This window comes from Petromyzon marinus, unplaced genomic scaffold, assembly GCF_048934315.1.
Source record: "Petromyzon marinus isolate PM22_M1 ecotype Great Lakes invasive population unplaced genomic scaffold, UKy_Petmar_22M1.pri1.0 PM_G_Scaffold_25, whole genome shotgun sequence".
Taxonomy (NCBI): domain Eukaryota; kingdom Metazoa; phylum Chordata; class Hyperoartia; order Petromyzontiformes; family Petromyzontidae; genus Petromyzon; species Petromyzon marinus.
The window spans coordinates 2,200,078-2,221,881 of NW_027422817.1; the positions used below are offsets into that span (position 1 = coordinate 2,200,078).

Sequence of the window (21,804 nt, forward strand, 5' to 3'; positions counted from 1 at the left end):
GTACACACACAGAGTGGACACACAGTGTACACACACAGTATATACAAACAGTTTACACACACACACACAGTATACACACAGTGTATACACAGTGTACACACACACAGTGTATACACACAAACACAGTGCACACACACACAGTGTATACACACAGTGTATACACAGTGTACACACACAGAGTGGACACAGTGTACACACAGAGTTTGCACAGTCACCACATCTTCAAAAACACCAGAGGACACAGGAGAGAAACCCTTCAAGTGCACTCTGTGCAGGAAGGCCTTTTCAGAGTCATATAATTTTGTAACACACCAGAGAACACAAGGGAGACCGCATTGCCCTGTGGACCTCCAACGCTGACAGCAGCGAGGCCGTCATTACCATCAGGTGCGCGAGACGCTCACCTACTGACACATCCAACTCACATACCAACTCACATACTCACCAACTCACCTACTCACTCACCTACTCACCCACCTAGTCACCTAATCACCCACTACTCACCCACCTACTCAGCCACCTACTCACTCACCGACCACCCACCTACTCACTCGCCCACTCACTCACCTACACCCACTCATCTACTCACCCACTCAATCACCTACTCACTCACCAACTAACCCATATACTCACCCACCCACTCACATACTCATTTACCAACTCAGCCACTCATTCACTCACCCACTCGCTCACCCAATCGCTCACCCAATCGCTCACTCAGCCACTCACTCAGCCATTCACTCACCTACTTGCTCGCTCGCTCACTCACCCACTCGCTCGCTCACTCAACCACTCGCTCAGTCACCCACTCACCCAGCCACTCACTCAGCCACTCATTCATCTACTCTCTCACATTCACTCTCCCACTCAGTCTCCTACTCACTCAGCCACTCAATCACCTACTCAGTCACCCACTCAGCCACTCACTCACCTACTCACTCACCTACTCACACAGCAACTCACCCAACAGCTACTCACTCACCGACCACCCACCTACTCACTCATCCACTCACTCACCCACCTACTCACCCACCCATGCTAATGACGATGCTGGCTGTGTCTTTGTCTCATCTCTCTCGCCGTGTCTCTCTGACCGTGTCTTTGTCTCCGTGTCTTTCTGACGGTGTCTGTCTGCGTCTCTCTGTCTGTGTCTCTCTCTTTGTGCCAACCTGCTGTGCTTTAGCCACCCGGCGCTCCGCTCGTTGTTGTGAGCGTTGCTCCTCCGCCCTCCGTTGTTGTTGGAGGGCGACTACCTCCAACTGCCCAGTAGCATCCTTCACGAGCCTCCTCCACAGAGGTCGATCTTGACACCGGTGGTACCAGTCATCGGCAAGTCCACTCAGCTCCACGTCCTCCTGTACCACATCACTCCATCTCTTCTCTAGCCCGTGCCGCACCCGCTTAGCCCCCTCAATCCGGCCGAACAAAAGCTGTTTCGGCATGCGTTGGCTGGGCATGTGGGCTACATGACCCAGCCATCGCAGCCTTGCCCGCCGGAGGAGCTCACCGATGGGACCTTGCCCAGATCTTTCAAGGATTTGTGAGCTCCTCACACAATCCAGTCTGGTTAAACCCAGGATGGATCGTAGGCAGGCCAGCCTAAATGTTTCTAACCGGCGAAGATGTTCCATTAGGGGGGGTCCACGTTTCGCAAGCGTAGAGAAGGGAGGGAATGACCGTGGCCGAGAAGACCTGAAGCTTAGTGCGGAGCGACAGACCAGGTAGCTTCCACACAGCATTACGCAACCGATGAAAAGATATTGCCGCTCGACTGATTCGGAGTGAGACCTCTGCTGTTAAACTGGAGCCAGTCATAAGCACACTTCCCAGGTATGGGAAACTCTCCACTCTCTCCACAACTGCCCCATCACCGATTGGGAGTTGTGGGGGTGGAGTGTCCGATGGTACAAAATACCCAGGCAGGTGCTTAGTTTTGGTGGGGCTGATGGTACGGCCCCACCTTAGTGGCACGCTCCAGTCTCAGCAGCAGCGTCTCCAACTCCTCCTCTGACTGAGCAGCTATTACCAAATCATCAGCATACATAACGTGGTTGAGCAATAGGGAGCCATCCCTTGACCGCACCCGGGCATTGATCAGCCTCCCATTATATCTGTACCATATGGAGATTCCCCCGGTACAGCTATTGAAGGCTTCATGAACTACGTGGTCAAAATAGATGTTAAATAATGTGGGAGCCAGAGGACATCCCTGTCGCACCCCAAGGTGTACAGGGAATGGCTCTGACTCCCGGCCACGTAGTTCTACCCGGGCCCGCTCACCATCATGAAGGTCCTTAATGATCGTGAGCAGAGGGTCAGGTACTCCAAAAGCACGAAGAACGACCCAGAGCCCAGGCCTACTGATGGTATCATAGGCCTTGACCAGGTCAATAAAGCAGAGATGTAGGTCTTGTTGGAATTCTCTACACCTCTGCTGTAGCAGACGGACAGAAAATATGGCATCTGTGCAGGACCGCCCTTTTTTGAAACCGCACACACACACTCACACACACGCCCCCACCACCGCCCTTTATCCCCCCTCCCCCGCAGGTAATGGGCGGTGCCGTTCGTCACATGGGAAGTGACGTCACGCCAGGTGCAGCCCCACCTCCACCACCGCCCTTTATCCCCCCTCCCCCGCAGGCAATGGGCGGTGCCATTCGTCACACGAGAAGTGACGTCACGCTAGGCGCTGCCCCACCCCCACCACCGCCCTTCATCCCCCCCCCTCCCCCGCAGGTAATGGGCGGTGCCATTTGTCACATGGGAAGTGACGTCACGCCAGCTGCTGCCCCACCCCCCACCTCTCCGTCACCCACGCGCCAGCGCTCAGCGCCATTTTCCCGCGTGCGTAGTCGCCGAGAGGCACCCAGCGAGCCCGGGACCCCGACAGCAGCCAGACCCCCGGAGCCACGGGGATCCCTTCCCGAGATCAGGGAACAACCCCCTCGCCAACACCGCCCACAGCACGAATCGGGGACCTCGCAAACGGCAGCAGCAGCAGTCACCCTAGCTACCCCCTTGCTGAGACGGGAGAGAGCTCCCTTCTCTGAGGCGAACTTGAGGGGATTCAGGGACCCCCCCCCCCCGCCCGCGAAGACGGAACCCCCGAAATGAGGGGGCTGTACCCCAGGGTGCTGCTGCTACCCCTGCTGCTGCTGCTGGGCGCGGTGAGAGCGGAGGAACAAAGCCGCGAGTCTCAGGTAACGGGGCCTCACACCCCCAAACGCGTCCTCCTCATCCCCTTCATCCCCTTTTCAAGCTCGTTCGTCAGCCCCCCCCCTCGCATCCCTCTACCACTTACACTGCTTCCCCCCACCCCACCCACCTCACCACCAACCTCCCACCTCACCAACCTCCCACCCCACCACCCCCCCACCTCACCACCCCCCCACCCCACCAACCTCCCACCCCACCACCCCACCAGCCTCCCACCCCAACATTGCCAGCAGCACCTGTGGCGAGGGTGACGGTGCCACTTTGGAATCCTCGCTGGCACAATGGCCGAGTGTCCTCACCTCCGTCTGCCACCCTCACCACCGCCGCCACCACCACAGCTGTTGCCCCCCCCTCCCATGCCCCCCCCCCGCTCCACGCGGCCTTAACGGATCACTTCCTGCACCACGCAGCTTTGCGCTGTGCCGAATAAGCAGCAGGCGTTGAGTCCACAACCTCTGACCCCGCTCCCCCAACCGTATAACCGGAGTGGCTGAACGCAGCGTTTGAGGTAGGGTTGAGACGACGTAGAGGTACTGCTGCCTTGTGTGAGCGCAGTTACGGTGCGAGCGACGCGTCTTCACCATTCACTTTGACGTGTGTCTTTTTATTTTTCGATTTAAAGCTTTCGTGACTGCAAGGATTCATCTTCTTTGGTTCTTTCGGTAAAGTCACCACCACGTAGAATGAGAATAAATTAATAAAATGACACGATAAAATACTCACGACGTTTCGGCCACAACACAAGTGGCCTTCAGGTGAAGGAACAGACCTGTCGGGACGACTTGAAGCTCTGTCGTCCCGACAGGTCTGTTCCTTTCACCTGAAGAAGGCCACTTGCGGTGTGGCTGAAACGTGGGAATTTTATTGTGTTATTTTATTAATTTTAATTATTTTATTCTCATTCTATGTGGTGGTGACTTTACCGAAAGAACCAAAGAAAAAGCGTACCTTTTTATCCGCAGCTGGCGTTGCTATTCGGAGTTTATTTTCCGGGTTTAGGCCACGCAACAATCCGGCCAAATTTATGTCGTTAAGAACACCCCCCACCATCGGACCCCCAAGCAAATTGAATCGCCGTGGGTGAAATGAGCGTCTTAACGGTACGCCCGTTATTAATTTCGCCTCGAAATTGCGGATTAGAGGTCGGAGTATAATTAAACTATTTCAAACTTTTTTTTATTTCACCAGGTAAAGCCCCACTGGGTTATGTAGCTCGCTTTCAGAAGCGTCCTGCCCACAAACGATAGCCCGATGAGGCGGTTAATCACGTGGGCATCTTTAGCGTCACAAACAACTCCCAAGCGCACGTTGACTCTAAATGTGCAGGTAAAAACCTGTAAGAACCGGAGAAAAATCCACACGGCCACGGGGAGAACACGCAAACTCCAAATACACAGGCACCGTTAGCGTCGGCATCGAACCCACGACCTCCGGCACACCAGGCGAGGTAGTTAACATCTCGCCACCGTGGGGAAACGTGAAGTAAGCGACTTGGCACGCGCGGCAATCTTCAGGTTCAAGGGCCGAGGCAAATGGGAACGGTCGGCCGGTGTCGTCGACGCGTGGCCCAACGCGACCAACGTCGCTTGTGAACTTCGTGACGTTGACCGTGCTACCCCCCCCACCCCCCCCCCAAATGGGGGACGGGGGGGGCGGCCTGGCTGGATTTCGAGCGGCGAGGAGCGCGTGAGAGAGGGGGGGGGGGGGGCCGCGCGCGGCACCGTTAGCGTCGTCCCAACGGAGTCGCCGCCGCCGCCCCTCCGCCGCTTGGCCTCGCAGGGAAGGCACGGGGGGACGTCCAAGCGGGAGACGGAGCGCCAGGAGGAGGAGGAGCGCCAGGAGGAGGAGGAGGCGGGCGTCGGCGCCGCGGGGGCGGAAGAGGGCGGCGTGCTCGCGTTCCGCCGGCTGCGGAGCGGCAGGCGGCGCCGGCAGAAGCGCGGCTGGCTCATCCCGGCGATCAACGTCCCCGAGAACGACCGCGGGCCCTTCCCCAAGGGGCTGGTGCAGGTGAAGGTCCCCCTGCCCTCTTCCCCCCCCCCCTCACCCCCTCTACCCCCACACCCCTCCCCCACCGGCAAGAAAGGGGGGCCTGGGTTCGATCCCCAACTCGGGTGCCCTGCTGCCTACGTTCAACCCCCTGTTGAGCAGTGTGTGAATGTCACGCGTTGGTGAGTGAGGGTGAATGTGTGTGTGTGGCATGTGGTGTATTTGTCTTGGGGGTTCGTGGTGTATTTAGCATGCCATGTATCAGCATGTGATGTTTGTGTGTGTGTGTACATGTATATATGTTGGGGGAGCGGTGGCCAATTGGTTAACACACACTGCGCTCTGAACCTGGAGACGTGAGTTTGATTTCCACTTACGGCTAACACCCAGTGACAGTTATCTGAACTTGGTCTCAACTAAGTACACGGTGCGGTGTATATAGCCGTCTCCACACTGGGGGGATAATGGCGGCCGGGTGTGTTGGTAACCGCGTATCGCACCCCCTCGTGTGCCACGCCAGCCTTCATATTTGCTGCCGCTCGCCAACCGCGCTTGCCCCGCGTATTCACGCGATGTACGAGCGTGGCTATCGTGCGGAGCGTAACGCCGCCCCCTGCCGCCTCCCCTACCCCGTCCGCGTTCGTCCCCGCAGATCAAATCGAACACGCGCGGGAAAATCCGCTACAGCATCGTGGGGCCCGGCGCCGACCAGAAGCCCACGGGGGTGTTCGTCGTAAACTCCGTGACCGGGCGCCTCTCGGTCACCAAGACCCTGGACCGTGAGCTAATCGCAGAGTATCTGGTGAGGCGCCCACGCGAGCACACCCACGTGTGTGTGTGTGTGTTAGCGAGCACACCCACGTGCGTGTTATTGAGCACTCCCACGTGTGTGTGTGTGTTAGCAAGCACACCCACGTGTGTGTGTGTTTGTGTTCGCGTAGTAAGGTCCAGGCCTCTATTGCGGAGTTTTCTCAAATTTCCTGGTCCCCGGACCACTCGGTCAGTGTAAACATTTACGTGGTGCAACCCCCTCCTGCCCCTGGTGACACAAACCATTCACTTCTCTAAATACCAATATTACTAAATTATATTCATATTACCGGAACATTAAAAGAACGTTAACGCAGCTATAACGGTTGAGATCTCAGGGTTCGGGTAGTTTTAATCGAGGTGGTTTACTTAATTTAATTTTTCAATTTTAAATATCACGAGTAAACTATTAATGTCCGAAACAAAAGGCGTAAACATTTGCGGATCAACCTGCAATCAGCATCGCAACCCAGCGGACCTCCAGGAGTACCGTCCCAGACCGTCGGTGGTCCAGGTACTACCCTTAGAGAACCGCCGCTCTAGAGGGATGTTTGGCCAACTCTAAACATCCAAACGTCGGCGACTACAACCACACCACCACCACCGCAACAACAACGAGACGCAGGGACAAAGGATCCCTTGTATAGCGCGTCGTAGACGGTTGAGGCAAGTGCTGTTAGCGAGCACCGCATAAAGGCCAACATTTGTGCACGACGGGGTGGGTGGCCAGCAACCCCACCCACGCTTTTGTCTCCAGAGTGGCGACGTTTACACGGCCGGGCAATCGGGGGCGGCACCAATGACTGGGACCCAGGGGCAGCTCAGGGCAGCTCCAATGGCGATGAGAACCAGGGCGCAGAACAACGACCAGTCCCCACGCGCTTTCTTGCGTGTGCCGCACGTTGCGTGCGTTGCGTGTAACGCGCGTGTGCGTTGCGTGTAACGCGTGTGTGCGTTGCGTGTAACGCGCGTGTGCGTTGCGTGTGCGTTGCGTGTGCGTGGCGTGTGCGTGGCGTGCCCGCTGCAGCTCAAGGCCCACGCGGTGGACATGAAGGGGCATCCGGTGGAGAACCCCGTGAAGCTCGTCATCAACGTCATCGACATGAACGACAACCGGCCCGAGTTCGCCACGCCCGTTTTCCAGGGCTCCGTGGCTGAGGGATCCCCACCAGGTGCGGCGTGCGGACGGGCACAGACGGGCGCGGTGGTGACGGGGGTGTAATAGTGATAGCGCCCGCCTGGGTATTTTGTACCATCGGACACTCAACCCCCGCAACTCTCAATTGGTGATGGGGCAGTTGTGGAGAGAGTGGAGAGTTTACCCATACCGGGGCAGTGTGCTCATGACCAGCTCCGGTTTGACAGCAGAGGTCTCACTCTGAATCAGTCGAGCGGCAATGTCTTTTCATCGGTTGCGTAACGCCGTGTGGAAGCTACCTGGTCTGTTGCTCTGCACGAAACTTCAGGTCTTCTCGGCCACGGTCATTCGCTCCCTTCTCTCCGCTTGCGAAACGTAGACCCCCCGAATGGAACATCTTCGCCGGTTTAAAACATTTAGGCTGGCCTGCCTACGATTCATCCTGGGTTTAACCAGGCAGCCTGGATTGTGTGAGGAGTTCACGTATCCTCGAAAGATCTGGACAAAGTCCCATCGGTGAGCTCCTCCGGCATATAGCTGTGTCATGGAGCCCGCATGCCCAGCCACCGCATGCCGAAACTGCTTTTGTTCGGCCGGATCGAGGGAGATAAAACAGGCGCGTCACGGGCTAGAGAAGAGATGGAGTGATGTGGTACAGGAGGATGTGGAGCTAAGCGGACTTGCCAGTGTCAAGATCGGCCTCTGTGGAGGAGGCTCGTGAAGGACGCTACTGGGCAGTTGGAGGCAGCCGCCCTCCAACAACAACGGAGGGCGGAGGAGCGACACTCACAATAAGCGGAGTGCCGGGTGGCTAAAACACAGCAAGTTGGCACAGTAGGGGGCACAGGTGGTGCATCAGCCAGTCGTCTCAGTCGACCCGTGGCACCTGGGTTTGCCCTGTGACCGCCTCCCAGCGGGCGTTCGACACTTCACGTGGCCTCAAGGTGTACATAGCCTGGCACAAGCGTCGTGGTGATGTCACCGCCACTTAGTGGCGAATGGCGGTTGTTGTTGTTGTGATGGTGGTGGTAGTGGCAGTGGGGATATTGGTGGTGAATGAGGTAGAGGTGGCAATAGGCATGGTGGTGACGTTGGTAACAATGGCAATGATGTTTATGATTAACAGGTGAAGCTGGTTTAAATCATTATGATTGTGATGACATTATTTATAATATCTTTGATCGTGGATGTTGGATCGTGGACATGGACGTGGATGTTCTTGATAACGACGATGATGTTGAGAATGACAAGAATGGTGGTGGTTGTGATGCGAACGAATATAATGTTTTGTTTTTTGATAGTAACGACGTCCACGCCTCCCTCCCTGCTTTTCCCCTCTGCCCTCCCCTGCCCTGCCCTCCCTCCCACCCCCGGCAGGCACGGCGGTGATGAGGGTCGAGGCGAGCGACAAGGACGACGCCTTAACGGCCAACGGCATGATCCGCTACAAGATCATGTCGCAGGCCCCCAAGGTGCCCTTGGAGCGCACGTTCACCATCGACAACGCCACGGGCGTCATCAGCACCATCGCCGCCGGGCTGGACCGCGAGGTGCGTCGTCCCGCGGCAACCGCCGCCGATTGGCTGACGTCGGTCCGGGGGATGGTGGCTAACCTCCGGGGTTGTGTGTACGGTGTTACGTTCGCGTGTTTTCAGTCGTGTATGCACGTTGCGTTGAACGTCAAGTCGCGCGCCGTACGCAGGCGACCGCGCTGATCGGAGGTGCGAGGGAAGGGCGAAAGGCTCGACACGAAAAGCAGCTCTAAAGAAACGAGTTTTCAGTCTGGATTTAAAAGTGCACAGCTATTGTGTGGTGCCCTAATAAAGTATTAAAGCTTTCGTGGCTGCATAAAATTACTCATTGGTTTTTTCGGTAAAGTCACGTACGTAGAAATACAATAAAATTATATTAGAACAAAAAAACAATCGCGACGTTTCGATCACAACGCAAGCAATCTTCATCAGGTGTCAAGAACAAATCGCGGAGGTAAATACAGCAAAGAGATGAGAGATGAGAATTCAACAAACCTGAAAAACATTATGTGAAGCACATCCAGTCAGGCCAACAACACAGTTAGACACTTCCTGGCGGACCACGAATTTCAGAAGAGCGTTAAATTTCGTGTTCAACCTTTGGATTGCACATACCAGCATAGATAGAATGAAATATATGTATTTCTACTGACCATGTACCTCGTATTGTGTGGTGCCCTGTGTCTCGGAAGCGACGGTGACGCTGCTAGCGCGCCGCGCTACGAACCCGGGGACCTGAGACCGGTCCAACACCGGTGACGGTCGACTCGGGCCTCAAATGAGTAACCTGCTGCAGTGTGAAAAAATCCCCACTAGGGAGACAAAGGCGGCCGGGCGTGATGCTGGCCACCCAGCACAAAGGTCTGTCGAGGCTGCACGAGGAATGCTTGTCCTCGTCGTTTTGTTGTTCATCTGTAAGAGTCGTGCGTCTGCGTGCCCCGTCTGTGTAGAGGACGCCGCAGTACGTGCTGGTGGTGCAGGCCTTGGACATGGAGGGCGACCCGGACATCGGCCTCGCAAACACGGCCACCGCCATCGTCGCCATCACCGACAAAAACGACAATGCCCCCGAGTTTACGGGCATAACCGTACGAACCGCCGCCGCCGCACACAACCAGGCCGCGCCACCAGATCACCCGCCTAGACTTTACATGGCCCGTAGATTAACATTGCATGTAGATTTACATTGCACTTAGACGAAAATGGCCCGTAGACTTACTTTGCCTCTAAATTAACATTCGCCATCGACTAACATTTCCCGGTTGGCAAGATGTTCACTTCCTTGTGCGGTATGCGGAAGGTCGTGGGTTTGATCCTGACCCTGACGCGTGTATATTTGTAATTTGAATGTTCTCCCCGTGGTGGTCTTGCGTTCAAAGCTGTTGTGTACATTTCCACGTGATGATGAGCCACTTCGCTGAGCTACCATTTGATGGCTAGGTTGCTTCTAAAAACAGAGCTGCATAGCTCCGTGCTGTGGGGCCTCACCTGGTAAAATATTTTTATTTTTGAGACTGGCGGAACAATGAATCTGACGACGTCCCCCCCCCACCACCGTCTCCGCCGCAGTTCAGCGGTACGGCGCGCGAGAACGCGGTGAACGTGACGGTGACGACGCTGACGGCGACGGACGTGGACGAGCCCGGCACGCCGGCGTGGCGCACTCGCTACGTCGTCCGCGGCGGGGACCCCGGCAAGAACTTCGCCGTGGAGACCGACCCCCGCACCAACGACGGCAGGCTCTACGTCGTCAAGGTGGGGGGGGGCACGGTGGGGGGGGGGGGGGGGGGTGGGGGGGGGGGCACGGTGGTGGGGGGAGGGCGGTGGTGGGGGGAGGGCGGTGGGGGGGGGGTCTGTCACGCGCTGCCGCTGCGGAGACGGTGATGGTGGTTGGGTAGTGATAGTGGTGGTGATGATGGTGATGCTGATGGTCGTGGTGATGGCGTAACGTAGGTGGTGGTGATGATGATGGGGTAGTGATGGTGATGGTGGTGATGGTCGTGGTGATGGCGTAACGTAGGTGATGGTGATGATGATGGGGTAGTGATGGTGATGGTGGTGATGGTGATGCTGATGGTCGTGGTGATGGTGTAACGTAGGAGACGGTGATGGTGATGGGGTAGTGGTGGTGGTGATAATGGGGCTGTGGTGAAGGTGCCGATTATGGAGTAGCGGTGGTGATGATGGGGGTGGTGATGGTAATGGTCGTGGTGGCGGGGGAGGGTGATGTGGTGATAATGGTGATGGGAGTGGCGTCGCGATGTTATTGATTGGGTGGTGGTGATGGGGGGAGAGGTGGCGTGGTGGTGGTGATGCGATGATAGGGTAGTGATGGTGAATGCGGTGGCTGATGGTGAAATGAGGTTGACATGGCAATGCTGGTAATGGTCGCGTAACGATGATGATGCTGATGATAGTGATGGTGGTGGCAAGGCGAAGTTCGTGGCGATGTTGCCGGTGGGCGACGGCGGTGACGACGTGGGGATGGCGGCGGCGGTGACTGTGGTGCAGCGGTCGTGACGGTGTTGGTGATGACTCAGCGTTTGATTGGTGGGAGGGTAACGTTGTGCGTGGTTGGTGTGTGGTGTGTGTGTGTGGTGTGTGGGGTGTGTGCGTGGTATGTGTGTGTGGTTGGTGTTTGGTGTGTGTGTGGTGTGTGTGCGTGGTTGGTGTGTGGTGCGTGGTGAGTGTGTGTGTGGTGTGTGGTGTGTGTGCGTGGTTGGTGTGTGGTGCGTGGTTGGTGTGTGTGTGTGGTGTGTGTGTGGTGTTTGGCGTGTGTGTGGTGTGTGTGTGGTGTTTGGTGTGTGTGTGGTGTGTGTGGTTGGTGTGTGTGTGTGTGTGTACGCCGCAGCCCTTGGACTTTGAGAGCTCGTCCAAGTACAACCTCGTCGTCGCCGTGGAGAACGAGGCGTCGCTCGAGAGCGCCGAGTTCGGACCGGCGAGCATCGCGACCGTCACCGTGAGTGCCCCCCGCTGCCCCCCGCGGCCCCCCACAAGTTTCGCCCCCCCACAGCTTCCTGCGCCGCTCGCGGGGGCAGATCTGATACCGCCTCAGACGGCGAAACTTCAGTCGCGCACATTTGTTATCGACAATTTTTCTCGGCCGATGAGAGCGAATGACTTAAGCACCCCGATGTTTACTTATTTCAAGTCCAGTAGACCTTTTTTTTCACAGCTGTCTCCTGGACATCTGTGCCGTCACCAGCGCTGTGAAGCACAGCGCTGGTGACGGCCGCACCGCCTCCCGCACGACCGCCCACACCGTGCCCCCCCCCCCACCTCTACAGGTGCTCGCTAACAGCCCCCCCCCCCACCCCGCCGCCCACCCGGTAGGTGACGGTGGAAGACGAGAACGAGGGGCCGACGTTCGAGCCGCTGCGGCGGGAGGTGAAGCTCCCCGAGGGCCTCCCCGTGGGCCACCACGTGACCACCGTGGTGGCCCGTGACCCCGACACCGCGCAGGGGCAGGCCGTGCGGTGAGGCCTTCCCCAGCCACACTCCCCCCGGCCGCTCCCGTCGCCGCCCGGACAGCCGGCAGCCGACCCTTCCTCCCGCCCTCCGTGTGTGTGTGCGCCTCACCTGTGTGTGACTCACTCTGTTCGGCTGTGTGACACTAAGCTGTGTGAATCGCCTGTGTGAACTCTGTTCAGCTGTGTGTGTGACTCACCTCTGTGTGTGAGACTCACCTGTGTGTGAGACTCACCTGTGTGTGAGACTCACCTCTGTGTGTGACTCACCTCTGTGTGTGACTCATCTCTGTGTGAGACTCACCTCTGTGTGTGACTCACCTCTTCATCTGTGTGAGACTCACCTTTGTGTGTGACTCATCTCTGTGTGTGACTCATCTCTGCGTGAGCCTCACCTCTGTGTGAGTCTCACCTTTGTGTGTGACTCACCTCTGTGTGTGATCTCACCTGTGTGTGAGACTCACCTGTGTGTGTGACTTACCTGTGTGTGAGACTCACCTGTGTGTGACTCACCTGTGTGTGTGACTCACCTGTGTGAGACTCACCTGTGTGTGAGACTCACCTGTGTGACCCACCTGTGTGTGAGACTCACCTGTGTGTGTGACTCACCTGTGTGTGTGTGACTCACCTGTGTGTGACTCACCTGTGTGTGACTCACCTGTGTGTGAGTCTCACCTGTGTGACTCACCTGTGTGTGAGTCTCACCTGTGTGACTCACCTGTGTGTGAGACTCAACTGTGTGACTCACCTGTGTGTGAGACTCACCTGTGTGTGAGACTCACCTGTGTGTGAGACTCACCTGTGTGTGTGACTCACCTGTGTGCACGTGTGTCTGTGTGATGGGGCCGCGCGCAGCTACAAGAAGCTTTGGGTGCCGGGCGACTGGCTGGACATCGACCCCGTGAGTGGCAAGGTGACCACGGCCGTGGTGCTGGACCGCGAGGCGGCCCTGGTGCAGGGCAACACCTACACGGCCACCTTCCTGGCCACGGATGACGGTGAGGGCTGCCCCCACAATGCACCACCCCCCCCCCCCCCCCCCCTGTTTACAGACACGCCCCAGCTACACCACATTCACTCGCTTATTCACTCGTCATCACACCACGCTTACTCACCACTCACTCACTATCACTGGCTTACTCACCATCACTGATTTACTCACTCACCATCACTGGCTTACTCACTATCACTCACTCACCATCACTGGCTTACCACTCACTCACTATCACTCACTCACTATCACTGGCTTACTCACCACTCACTCACTATCACTCACTCACTATCACTGGCTTACTCACCACTCACTATCACTCACTCACTATCACTGGCTTACTCACCACTCACTCACTATCACTCACTCACTATCACTGACTTACTCACTCACCATCACTGGCTTACTCACCATCACTCACTCACTCAACCATCACTGACTTACTCACTCACCATCACTCACTCACCATCACTGACTTACTCACTCGCCATCACACACTCGCCATCACTCACTCACCATCACTGACTTACTCACCATCACTCACTCACCATCACTGACTTACTCACTCGCCATCACACACCATCACTGACTTACCATCACTCACCATCACTGACTTGCTCACTCGCCATCACTCACTCAGCATCACTCACTCAACATCACTGACTTACTCACTCACCATCACTCACTCACCATCACTGACTTACTCACCATCACTGACTTACTCACCATCACTGACTTACTCACCATCACTCACTTACCATCACTGACTTACTCACCATCACTCACTCACCATCACTGGCTTACTCACCATCACTGACTTACTCACCATCACTCACCATCACTGACTTACTCACCATCACTCATTCACCATCACTCACCATCACTGACTTACTCACTCACCATCACTCACCATCACTGGCTTACTCACTCACCATCACTCACGATCACTCACTCACCATCACTGACTTACTCACTCGCCATCACTCACTCACCGTCGCGCCGCGCTCGTTCGCCATTTCCCGCACCTTCGATTGGCGTGTGTGGCTTCTCCTTAAAGGTGCAATTCACAAAATGAGTGAGTGGGGTGCGTCTGTAGGTAGACTCAGCCTTACAATGCGTCCCTGGTGTGGTATGTTTGTGTAACCGGTCCACGTCTGGAGCGGCGGTGGAAGGGTCGGCGCGCTGCATTACAAACCCGGCAAGCCGAGTTCGATTCCCGCTCACGCCCAACATTGATGACGATTATTATCCGAATCGGTCTCCCCTTGGTTGACTCGGCCTCAAACAAGAGTACCCAGTGCCGTGTGTGTGTGGGTAAACATCCTCATTGGGGAGACAGAGGTGTCGTGTGTGTGTGTGAACATCCTCACTGGGGAGACAGAGGTGTCGTGTGTGTGTGTGTAAACATCCTCACTGGGGAGACAGAGGTGTGTGTGTGTGTAAACATCCTCACTGGGGAGACAGAGGTGTCGTGTGTGTGTGTGTAAACATCCTCACTGGGGAGACAGAGGTGTTGTGTGTGTGTAAACATCCTCACTGGGGAGACAGAGGTGTCGTGTGTGTGTGTGTGTAAACATCCTCACTGGGGAGACAGAGGTGCTGTGTGTGTGTAAACATCCTGACTGGGGAGACAGAGGTGCTGTGTGTGTGTGTGTAAACATCCTCACTGGGGAGACAGAGGTGTCGTGTGTGTGTGTGTGTAAACATCCTCACTGGGGAGACTAGAGGTGTCGTGTGTGTGTGTGTAAACATCCTCACTGGGGAGACTAGAGGTGTCGTGTGTGTGTGTAAACATTCTCACTGGGGAGACAGAGGTGTGTGTGTGTGTGTGTAAACATCCTCACTGGGGAGACAGAGGTGTCGTGTGTGTGTGTGTGTAAACATCCTCACTGGGGAGACAAAGGCTGCCGTGCCGAACCTTCGCTGGTTTGTAGAAGGCCGGCGAGTGGTGGGGGCGTGCGGGGATCTCGCTCTTCGTGTCTCGGCGTGCCGGTGGGAGCAGGCGACCCCGTGGCGAGCGGCACGGGGACACTGGCGCTGCTGCTGTCGGACGTCAATGACAACGCCCCCGTCGCCCGGCCCGACGAGGCCGCGGTGTGCGGCGCGCCGGGCGGCGCCGTCGACGTCACCGCCAGGGACGCCGACGAGGACTTCAACGGCGCTCCCTTCGGCTTCCGGCTGGCGCCCGGGAACCCCGCCGCCGACGACAACTGGACCATCCACCGGGTGGACGGTGTGTGGGGGGCCCCTCCACCACCCCCCCCCCCCACGCTGCCCTTGCACTGCGCCACCCACACTGCCACGTCCGGCTGTGCGGACAGCAAACCGCACTCACTCGCTTGCTCACAATCACGCAGCAATCACTCGCTCACAATCACTCAGCAATCACTCAGCAATCACTCGCTCACAATCACTCAGCAATCACTCGCTCACCATCACTCACTCGCTTGCCATCACTCAGCAATCACTCTGCTCCCACTCGCTCGCCATGACTCCTACGCTTGCACTGCCCCCTACCCTGTCCCGCTCTGCCCCCACCTTGCTCTTGGCCTGTGTTGTCAGCAGAGGGCAGCGTAGCAGCAAAACCCAGCGCCCTACTCAAGGATTACTTCGTAATTATCTCACCCAGTATCTCGTTGTTTCTCGTGAACCGACTGAGCGTGGGGGTGGCACGCAGCTGAGCAGGAGCCAGTGGTATACTGGACATGGTGTGCCGGGTACGAAAATATTTTCCGGGTTTTTCCGATCCGGACGGATCCCCATTCCCCCTCTCCCCCTCCCCCCCCCAGCTTGAGCCGTAAGGCAGAGTCGCCAAATCCCGCCACGTTGATGGATCAAACACGGCGGCGGCGGGGTGCGGCATCGCAACGCGCAAAATCTTGTCCTCGCCCCAGGCCACCGCTCCAAAACAACCGAACGCGCCGGTCCATTGTCGTCGACCCGCACCTCGCGACCCGTCGGACGAGAGCCGGGAAAACGTCGCCGCCCCCGACCCCCTCCGGATTCGCCGGCGCTTTCCGAACGAGCGGGCGGCCCGGGACGCGGCCGAGAGCCGCGTCGTCGACTCTCGTCGCCGGCGCGACTCCCCGCGTCACGATGCGCCCGCCACCCCGCCCTCGGCGCACCGCGCGACATCTCTCCGCTCCACGCTCCACGCTCCCCTCCCCTTCTGCCCCGCAGGCGGCGGCTCGCAGCTGCGCATGAAGACGGCGCTGCCCGAGGGCCTCTACTTGGTGCCGCTGCTCGTCACGGACTCGGGCAACCCCGCGATGAGCGCCGTGTCGGAGCTCCAGGTGAAGGTGTGCGCCTGCGACCGGCGTGGCGACTGCGTCGGCCGCGATGCCGCCGGCGGCCTCAATGCCGCCGGCGCCGAGGCCGCCCTCCTCTGCCTGCTGCTGCTGCTGCTTCTCGGTGAGTTTGACGTCGTCGGCATCTTTTTGATTTAAAGCTTTCGTGACTGCAGCGATTCATATTCTTAGCTCTTTCGGTAAAGTCACCATGTTGAAGGGAAACAATAAAATAATAAAATATATATAAAACAATAAAAATTCTCACGACGTTTCGACCATAACACAAACGGACACACCTGATGACGACCGTTTGTGTTATGGTCGAAACGTCGTGAGAATTTGTATTTTATATATATTTTATTGTTTTCCTTCAACGTCACTTTACCGAAAGAGCTAATGATTCCGGACATACAATACCCTGGTGTCTACAAACTAAGTTGCCTCTGTGGTAGTAGTTACATTGGAGAAACCAAACGCCATATCTCGGACCGCATTCGTGAACATAAAGCAGACCTTAAACACGGTAGGACCAACACCTCGGCCGTAGCAGATCATTGTTCTAATTCAGTAGGCTCACATGCCATTGACTTTTCCAAGACGGAGGTTCTTTGTAAGCCATCTGGCTTCCATGAGAGATTCGTTCATGAGGCTATCCACATATACAAGCACAGAGACAATTTCAACCGAGAAGATGGATTCTATCTTAGCAATCATTGGAAAGATTTGATAAATCATTTCAGTTCTTGATTGATTGTTCACGCTTACAGTGGCTTTCAGACAGCATACATAAAAACAAATTTCGTCTCCCCCCTCCTCTTTTCAAAAAATAGATGGACTAGTCCTGGCAAACTGCCAATCGTTGCGCGTGACGCAAACGTTATTTTTATATATATAAATAAATAAATATGCCGTTTTCAAAATAAATTTATGCAAACCGACACACCTGATGATGACCGTTTGAGTTATGGTCGAAACGTCGTGAGAATTTTTTATTGTTTTATATATATTTTGTTATTTTGTTGTTTCTCTTCAACGTGACTTTACCGAAAAAACTAAGAATATAAATTACTGCAGTCACGAAAGCTTTAAATCAAAATTTAATATAATAGCCGTCGGTATCGTTCGGGGGGACCCGGTGCTGCGGACGCGGGGCCCCCCTCCGGCGGCGCGGGGATTCGTGCGGCGAGATCTCCGTTCGTTCGCGGAGGATTTCCGCGGTTTGACCGGGGCGGGTCGCCCCCCCCCCCCCGCGTGCAGTCCTGGCGCCGCTCTTCGTCGCTCGCAAGAGGCGCCGCGACGAGAAACCGCTCTGCGACCCCGAGGACGAGGAGGAGGGCGGCGACGTCTTCACGTACGACGACGACGAGGGCGGGGGAGAGGAGGACCGGGTGAGAGGCGTGCTCGCACATCTGCGCGGTGCGTTTATGCGGTGGTGCGGTGGTGCGGTGGTGCGGAGAGACGGCAGTGTGGCGGTGGATGCGGTTTGACTGTCCAGCGAGAGACCCTCTCGCGGTGGCGGCAGCGCCCTGCGTGCCCACGCGCCGGCGAGATGACGGCGCGGTCTGCTGCCGCAGGACTACGACCCGGCGCTGCTGCTGGTTCGGCTCCCGAGCGAGCTGCCGCCGCCGCGCCGCGAGGGCCCCGGCGTGCGCCACCTGGACGAGCGGCCGTCGCTGGCCGAGCCGCGCTACCCGCACCCCAGCGACATCGGCGACTTCATCAGCGAGGTGGGTGGTAAGGGGGGGTGGGTGGGTGGGTGGGAGAGGTGGCAAACGCCGCACGCACGTAGGGGATGGAACCGCGCACGACCAAACCCAGCGCCGCGCACGTGAACCATCGCCGCCACCGCCCCGTCAAACGATGCACGAGACAAAGGTCCCGTTGGCGAGGAGCGGTGCACGGAGGAGGGTGGGTGGCCGGCACCATGCCCGCTGGCCGTCTTTGTCTCCCCCCCCAGTGGCGATGTTGACACGCCGCGCCCGGGGACTCGATTGAGGCGGAGTCGAGCTAGGGGGGGAGGCCCAGGACCGGGTCAGATAATCGTCACCCCGGTGTTTGCTCGTGAGCGGGAATCCGACTCGGGCCGCCGGGTTTCGTAACGCCCCCAATTGGCGCAGTTGGTTACGTACGGCGCAGTGGAAGTTCTACGTAGACACGTACGTAGTGCGGCGCGCTGACCACTACACCACTACACCACCACACAGCGCACAGCGTGTAGATGATGATGATGTCGTCTTAGTGGTGGACGACGTCATTGCTGGCGACGTAATCGCCGATGTTGTTGATGCCATGGCGACCTTTTGCCGTTGCTACTCAGGTCACCGTCGTCGGCGGCGGCGGCTGTCGATGTCGATGACGTCATCGTCGGTGCCGCCATTTGTATTGTTGCTGATGCCGTCACAAACGTCACCGTCGTCATCATTGGATGTCGATGACGTCATCGGTGCCGACGTTTGTATCGTTGCTGATGCTGTCACAAACGTCACCGTTGTCGTCGGTTGTCGACGTCGATGACGTCATCGTCGTTAACGTCACCGTCTGTCTCCGGCGGCGGTGGTGGTGGTGTTCTGGCTTCCAGGGCCTGCGCACGGCCGACGACGACACGACAACACCGCCCTACGACTCGCTGCACGTGTTCCACCACGAGGGGGACGGCTCCCTGGCCGGCTCGCTCAGCTCGCTCGACTCTTCGAGCGCGGGGGGGGGCGGCGACGACGACGACCACCACGACTACTACGACTACTACGAGCGTCTCAACTCGTGGGGGCCGCGCTTCCGTAAGCTCGCCGACATGTACGGCGGCGGCTGTGACGACTGAGACCCCCCACCACCACCACCACCCTGCCCCCCACCACCACCACCTACTACTCTCAACCCCACTCTCTCCTCGTCGTCATTTCCCCCTCCCCCCCCCCCCCGTGCACCTCCACTCACCCCCCCCACACCTGCCAGCCTCGCCTACCCCCCCCGGCACCCACCCACCACAATACCCCCGTGACCGGCTGCCCACCGCATAGCACCGGCTGGACTGCCGATCCACCAGCCAGTGCGCCTGCCTGTCCGCCTGCCCGCCTGCCCGCTAGCAGCAATTTTGAGTTTGGAGGCTACTCCTTTTTTTCTTATTTTGGGGGGGGTGGGGGAGTGGAGGTATAACCCGACTGGAGGACGAGGCGACGGTACGTGTAACGACTTCGTGGTACCAGGGCGGCGCCGCTGTGGTCCCTCCCCCCCCCCCGGCGAGGGGTAATCTGCGTTGGTTCACGACGTCGGGAACGGGAGGAAGTGGGCGTGCTTGCGGCGACGCGGTTCCAGATCTCCGGGTACGGACGAAGCCGATCCCGCGTCGGGTTTATGATGCGTTTAGAAATTCATGGACGGCTTTTTCTCAAGTCCGCGTCGCGACCTTGGACGAGGGGAGGTTCCTCGTCAACGAATCGGCGACGCTGAACGTTGGTTTGAGACGAAACCGGCCGGCCCGCCCACCCGCCCGCGAGCTGAACCGCAAAAAACCACGGCCGCCGGTTAAAAAGGGGCGAGTGGGCGGGGTGAGTGAGCGGGGAGGGGCGGGCGAGCGATTTTAAGCGAGCACCGTCGCTAACGCTCAAGTTGGTACGTCGGAGCGACTCCCCCAAGTGACGCTGCTGCCCGTGGGTTCCCAGGCCCCCCCCACGTACTCCACAACTCCAGCCTCATGAACCATCGTTGGCCGAGACAATGACGTCTCTCCTCTTACCCCACCCCCGCCTCTGCCCAGTATAGTCGCATGGATAATGAGTTTATGGGACTGTACCAACCAATCACGTCAGCCGGGGGGTGGGAGGGGGGGGTGTCGGGGCTCTACCGACAGACGTGGTTGCCAGCAGGCGGTGATGTGCAAACTTGCGGTGTGCCACCGCCTGCGTTTTGAATGGTTCAACTAATCACGACTAATCACGACTATAATCACGACTAATCACGACTAATCACGACTCTAATCACGACTCTAATCACGACTCTAATCACGACTAATCACTTTTAGGCGGTGGAGTTGGGGCAGCAAGCAATGAGGCCTCCTGCCCCGTTTTCAGCGCTGTGGAAATATAAGCTTCATAAAAAACTCTGTTGATTTGAGCTCGGCCTCTGTGGCTGTTAACTTGCCGAGTACAACATTTATTTAAGTGCCTATTTGGGTTCAGCACTGGGCGCCGGCTCAGCAGAGCTGCCGTGCCAGGGGCCATGGGGGGTGAGGGGGGGCGGAGCGGTGGGTGGGGCGGTGAGCCGGCCGTGGCAGCAACCGCGCCCCGCGGAGACGGAGCCGCTCGCCGTCACAGAGCCTGGCGGAACAGCTCGCTGTGACGTAGCCGCCGCCACGGCGGTGCGACGTAACCAGCGGCAACGTAAAACCACGGCGATGGAGCTGCGCGTGGCGACGTCACCACGTCGACGTGAGCCGCGCGCCGACACCGATTGGACCGTGGTGCTAGAGGCCCTCGCGTCGTAATGGAGCCACGCTCGGTGAGCGAACCACGCTCGCGGTTACAGAACCGCCACCACCACCGCCCCCTCATATCGAGACTCGCAGGGCTCTAACCAGCGCCATGCGCGGCGCACGATTGATTTTTTTTATTTCATTTTTTTGATCGGGTGCAACCGCAACAAACATAAAACGTGAACATGAAAACATCTTAAAGTGACTATGCGCAAACAGAAAAATCCGGGAAAAAACAGCAAAAATCTTCCACGAAAAGCACCGTACTCCCACGCTCTGTGCAAAAATTCCAGCGGGATGCAAGTCAAACAACAACAACAAGACAACTTAGATTAAAGCCATCATTCTAACTCCGTACTACAACAGAAAAAACATGGCCAAACCAAAAAAAACTTTTCACACGGTTGCCCTGGCAACAATTACAGTTTCCTGGCAACCAAATCCAACATTTGCCTGGCAGTCAGGTGCATGCAGTAGCTCACAGCAGTTGATTTTATCGATGATTTTTTTTTGCGACGATTATGAAAGTATTTTGAGCGTCCTCTGTTCTTTTAGTGCGGCCGCTCCCCCCGCCTCCCACCCCCCCGACCGCGTGATGGGGGGCGATAAGAGGCGGCTTTTATGTAAAGGTGTGCGCGGGTGTGCCCACGTGTGTACACTTACGCGATCCACCGCCCAACGGTTTCACAATAAACGACGACCCCCGTTCCCTGACTCCTCCGCCGTGCGGCGTTCACTCGCTCGCTGCACCCCACGTGAACGGGAACCGGACCGGCGCACCTGCCGGGCGGAAATTGAACGACGACAAACAGAAACGCGAGGCCGGCGGCCGGACCTCGGGCCGCGTGCTCGACCGCGGGGAGGGCACGGCCGAAGCCGGACTACTCGCGCAGTGGCCTCCGG

The 21,804-nt window shown here is 57.5% G+C and overlaps 1 protein-coding gene across 3 annotated transcripts; it reads left to right on the plus strand.

Moving 5' to 3' along the window:
• The first annotated feature begins 2,844 nt into the window (after nucleotides 1-2,844).
• On the plus strand, nucleotides 2,845-20,650 carry LOC116958737 (cadherin-2-like). Of its 3 annotated transcripts, none has more exons than XM_076060913.1 (15): nucleotides 2,845-3,203; nucleotides 4,999-5,226; nucleotides 5,858-6,007; nucleotides 7,043-7,187; nucleotides 8,531-8,703; nucleotides 9,636-9,773; nucleotides 10,255-10,440; nucleotides 11,537-11,644; nucleotides 12,019-12,161; nucleotides 13,008-13,150; nucleotides 15,146-15,376; nucleotides 16,324-16,554; nucleotides 17,691-17,821; nucleotides 17,929-18,160; nucleotides 19,012-20,650. In XM_076060913.1, the coding sequence occupies exons 1-15, from the start codon at nucleotides 3,114-3,116 to the stop codon at nucleotides 19,212-19,214; spliced, it is 2,532 nt and encodes an 843-aa protein (XP_075917028.1). In that variant the 5' UTR covers nucleotides 2,845-3,113; the 3' UTR covers nucleotides 19,215-20,650. The 3 variants fall into 3 exon arrangements, with proteins under 3 accessions (XP_075917028.1, XP_075917029.1, XP_075917030.1); XM_076060914.1 differs by having other exon boundaries at nucleotides 18,008-18,160; XM_076060915.1 differs by lacking the exon at nucleotides 5,858-6,007.
• Nucleotides 20,651-21,804: the final 1,154 nt, after the last annotated feature.

What these genes read in the sequence shown, in the direction of transcription:
- LOC116958737 (XM_076060913.1), top strand. Translation starts at nt 3,114, where the DNA reads ATGAGGGGGCTGTACCCCAGGGTGCTGCTGCTACCCCTGCTGCTGCTG. An exon ending in TCCCCAAGGGGCTGGTGCAG is followed by an intron (nt 5,227 to 5,857) that starts GTGAAGGTCCCC and finishes TCGTCCCCGCAG; the next exon opens with ATCAAATCGAACACGCGCGG. An exon ending in GCAGGCTCTACGTCGTCAAG is followed by an intron (nt 10,441 to 11,536) that starts GTGGGGGGGGGC and finishes TGTACGCCGCAG; the next exon opens with CCCTTGGACTTTGAGAGCTC.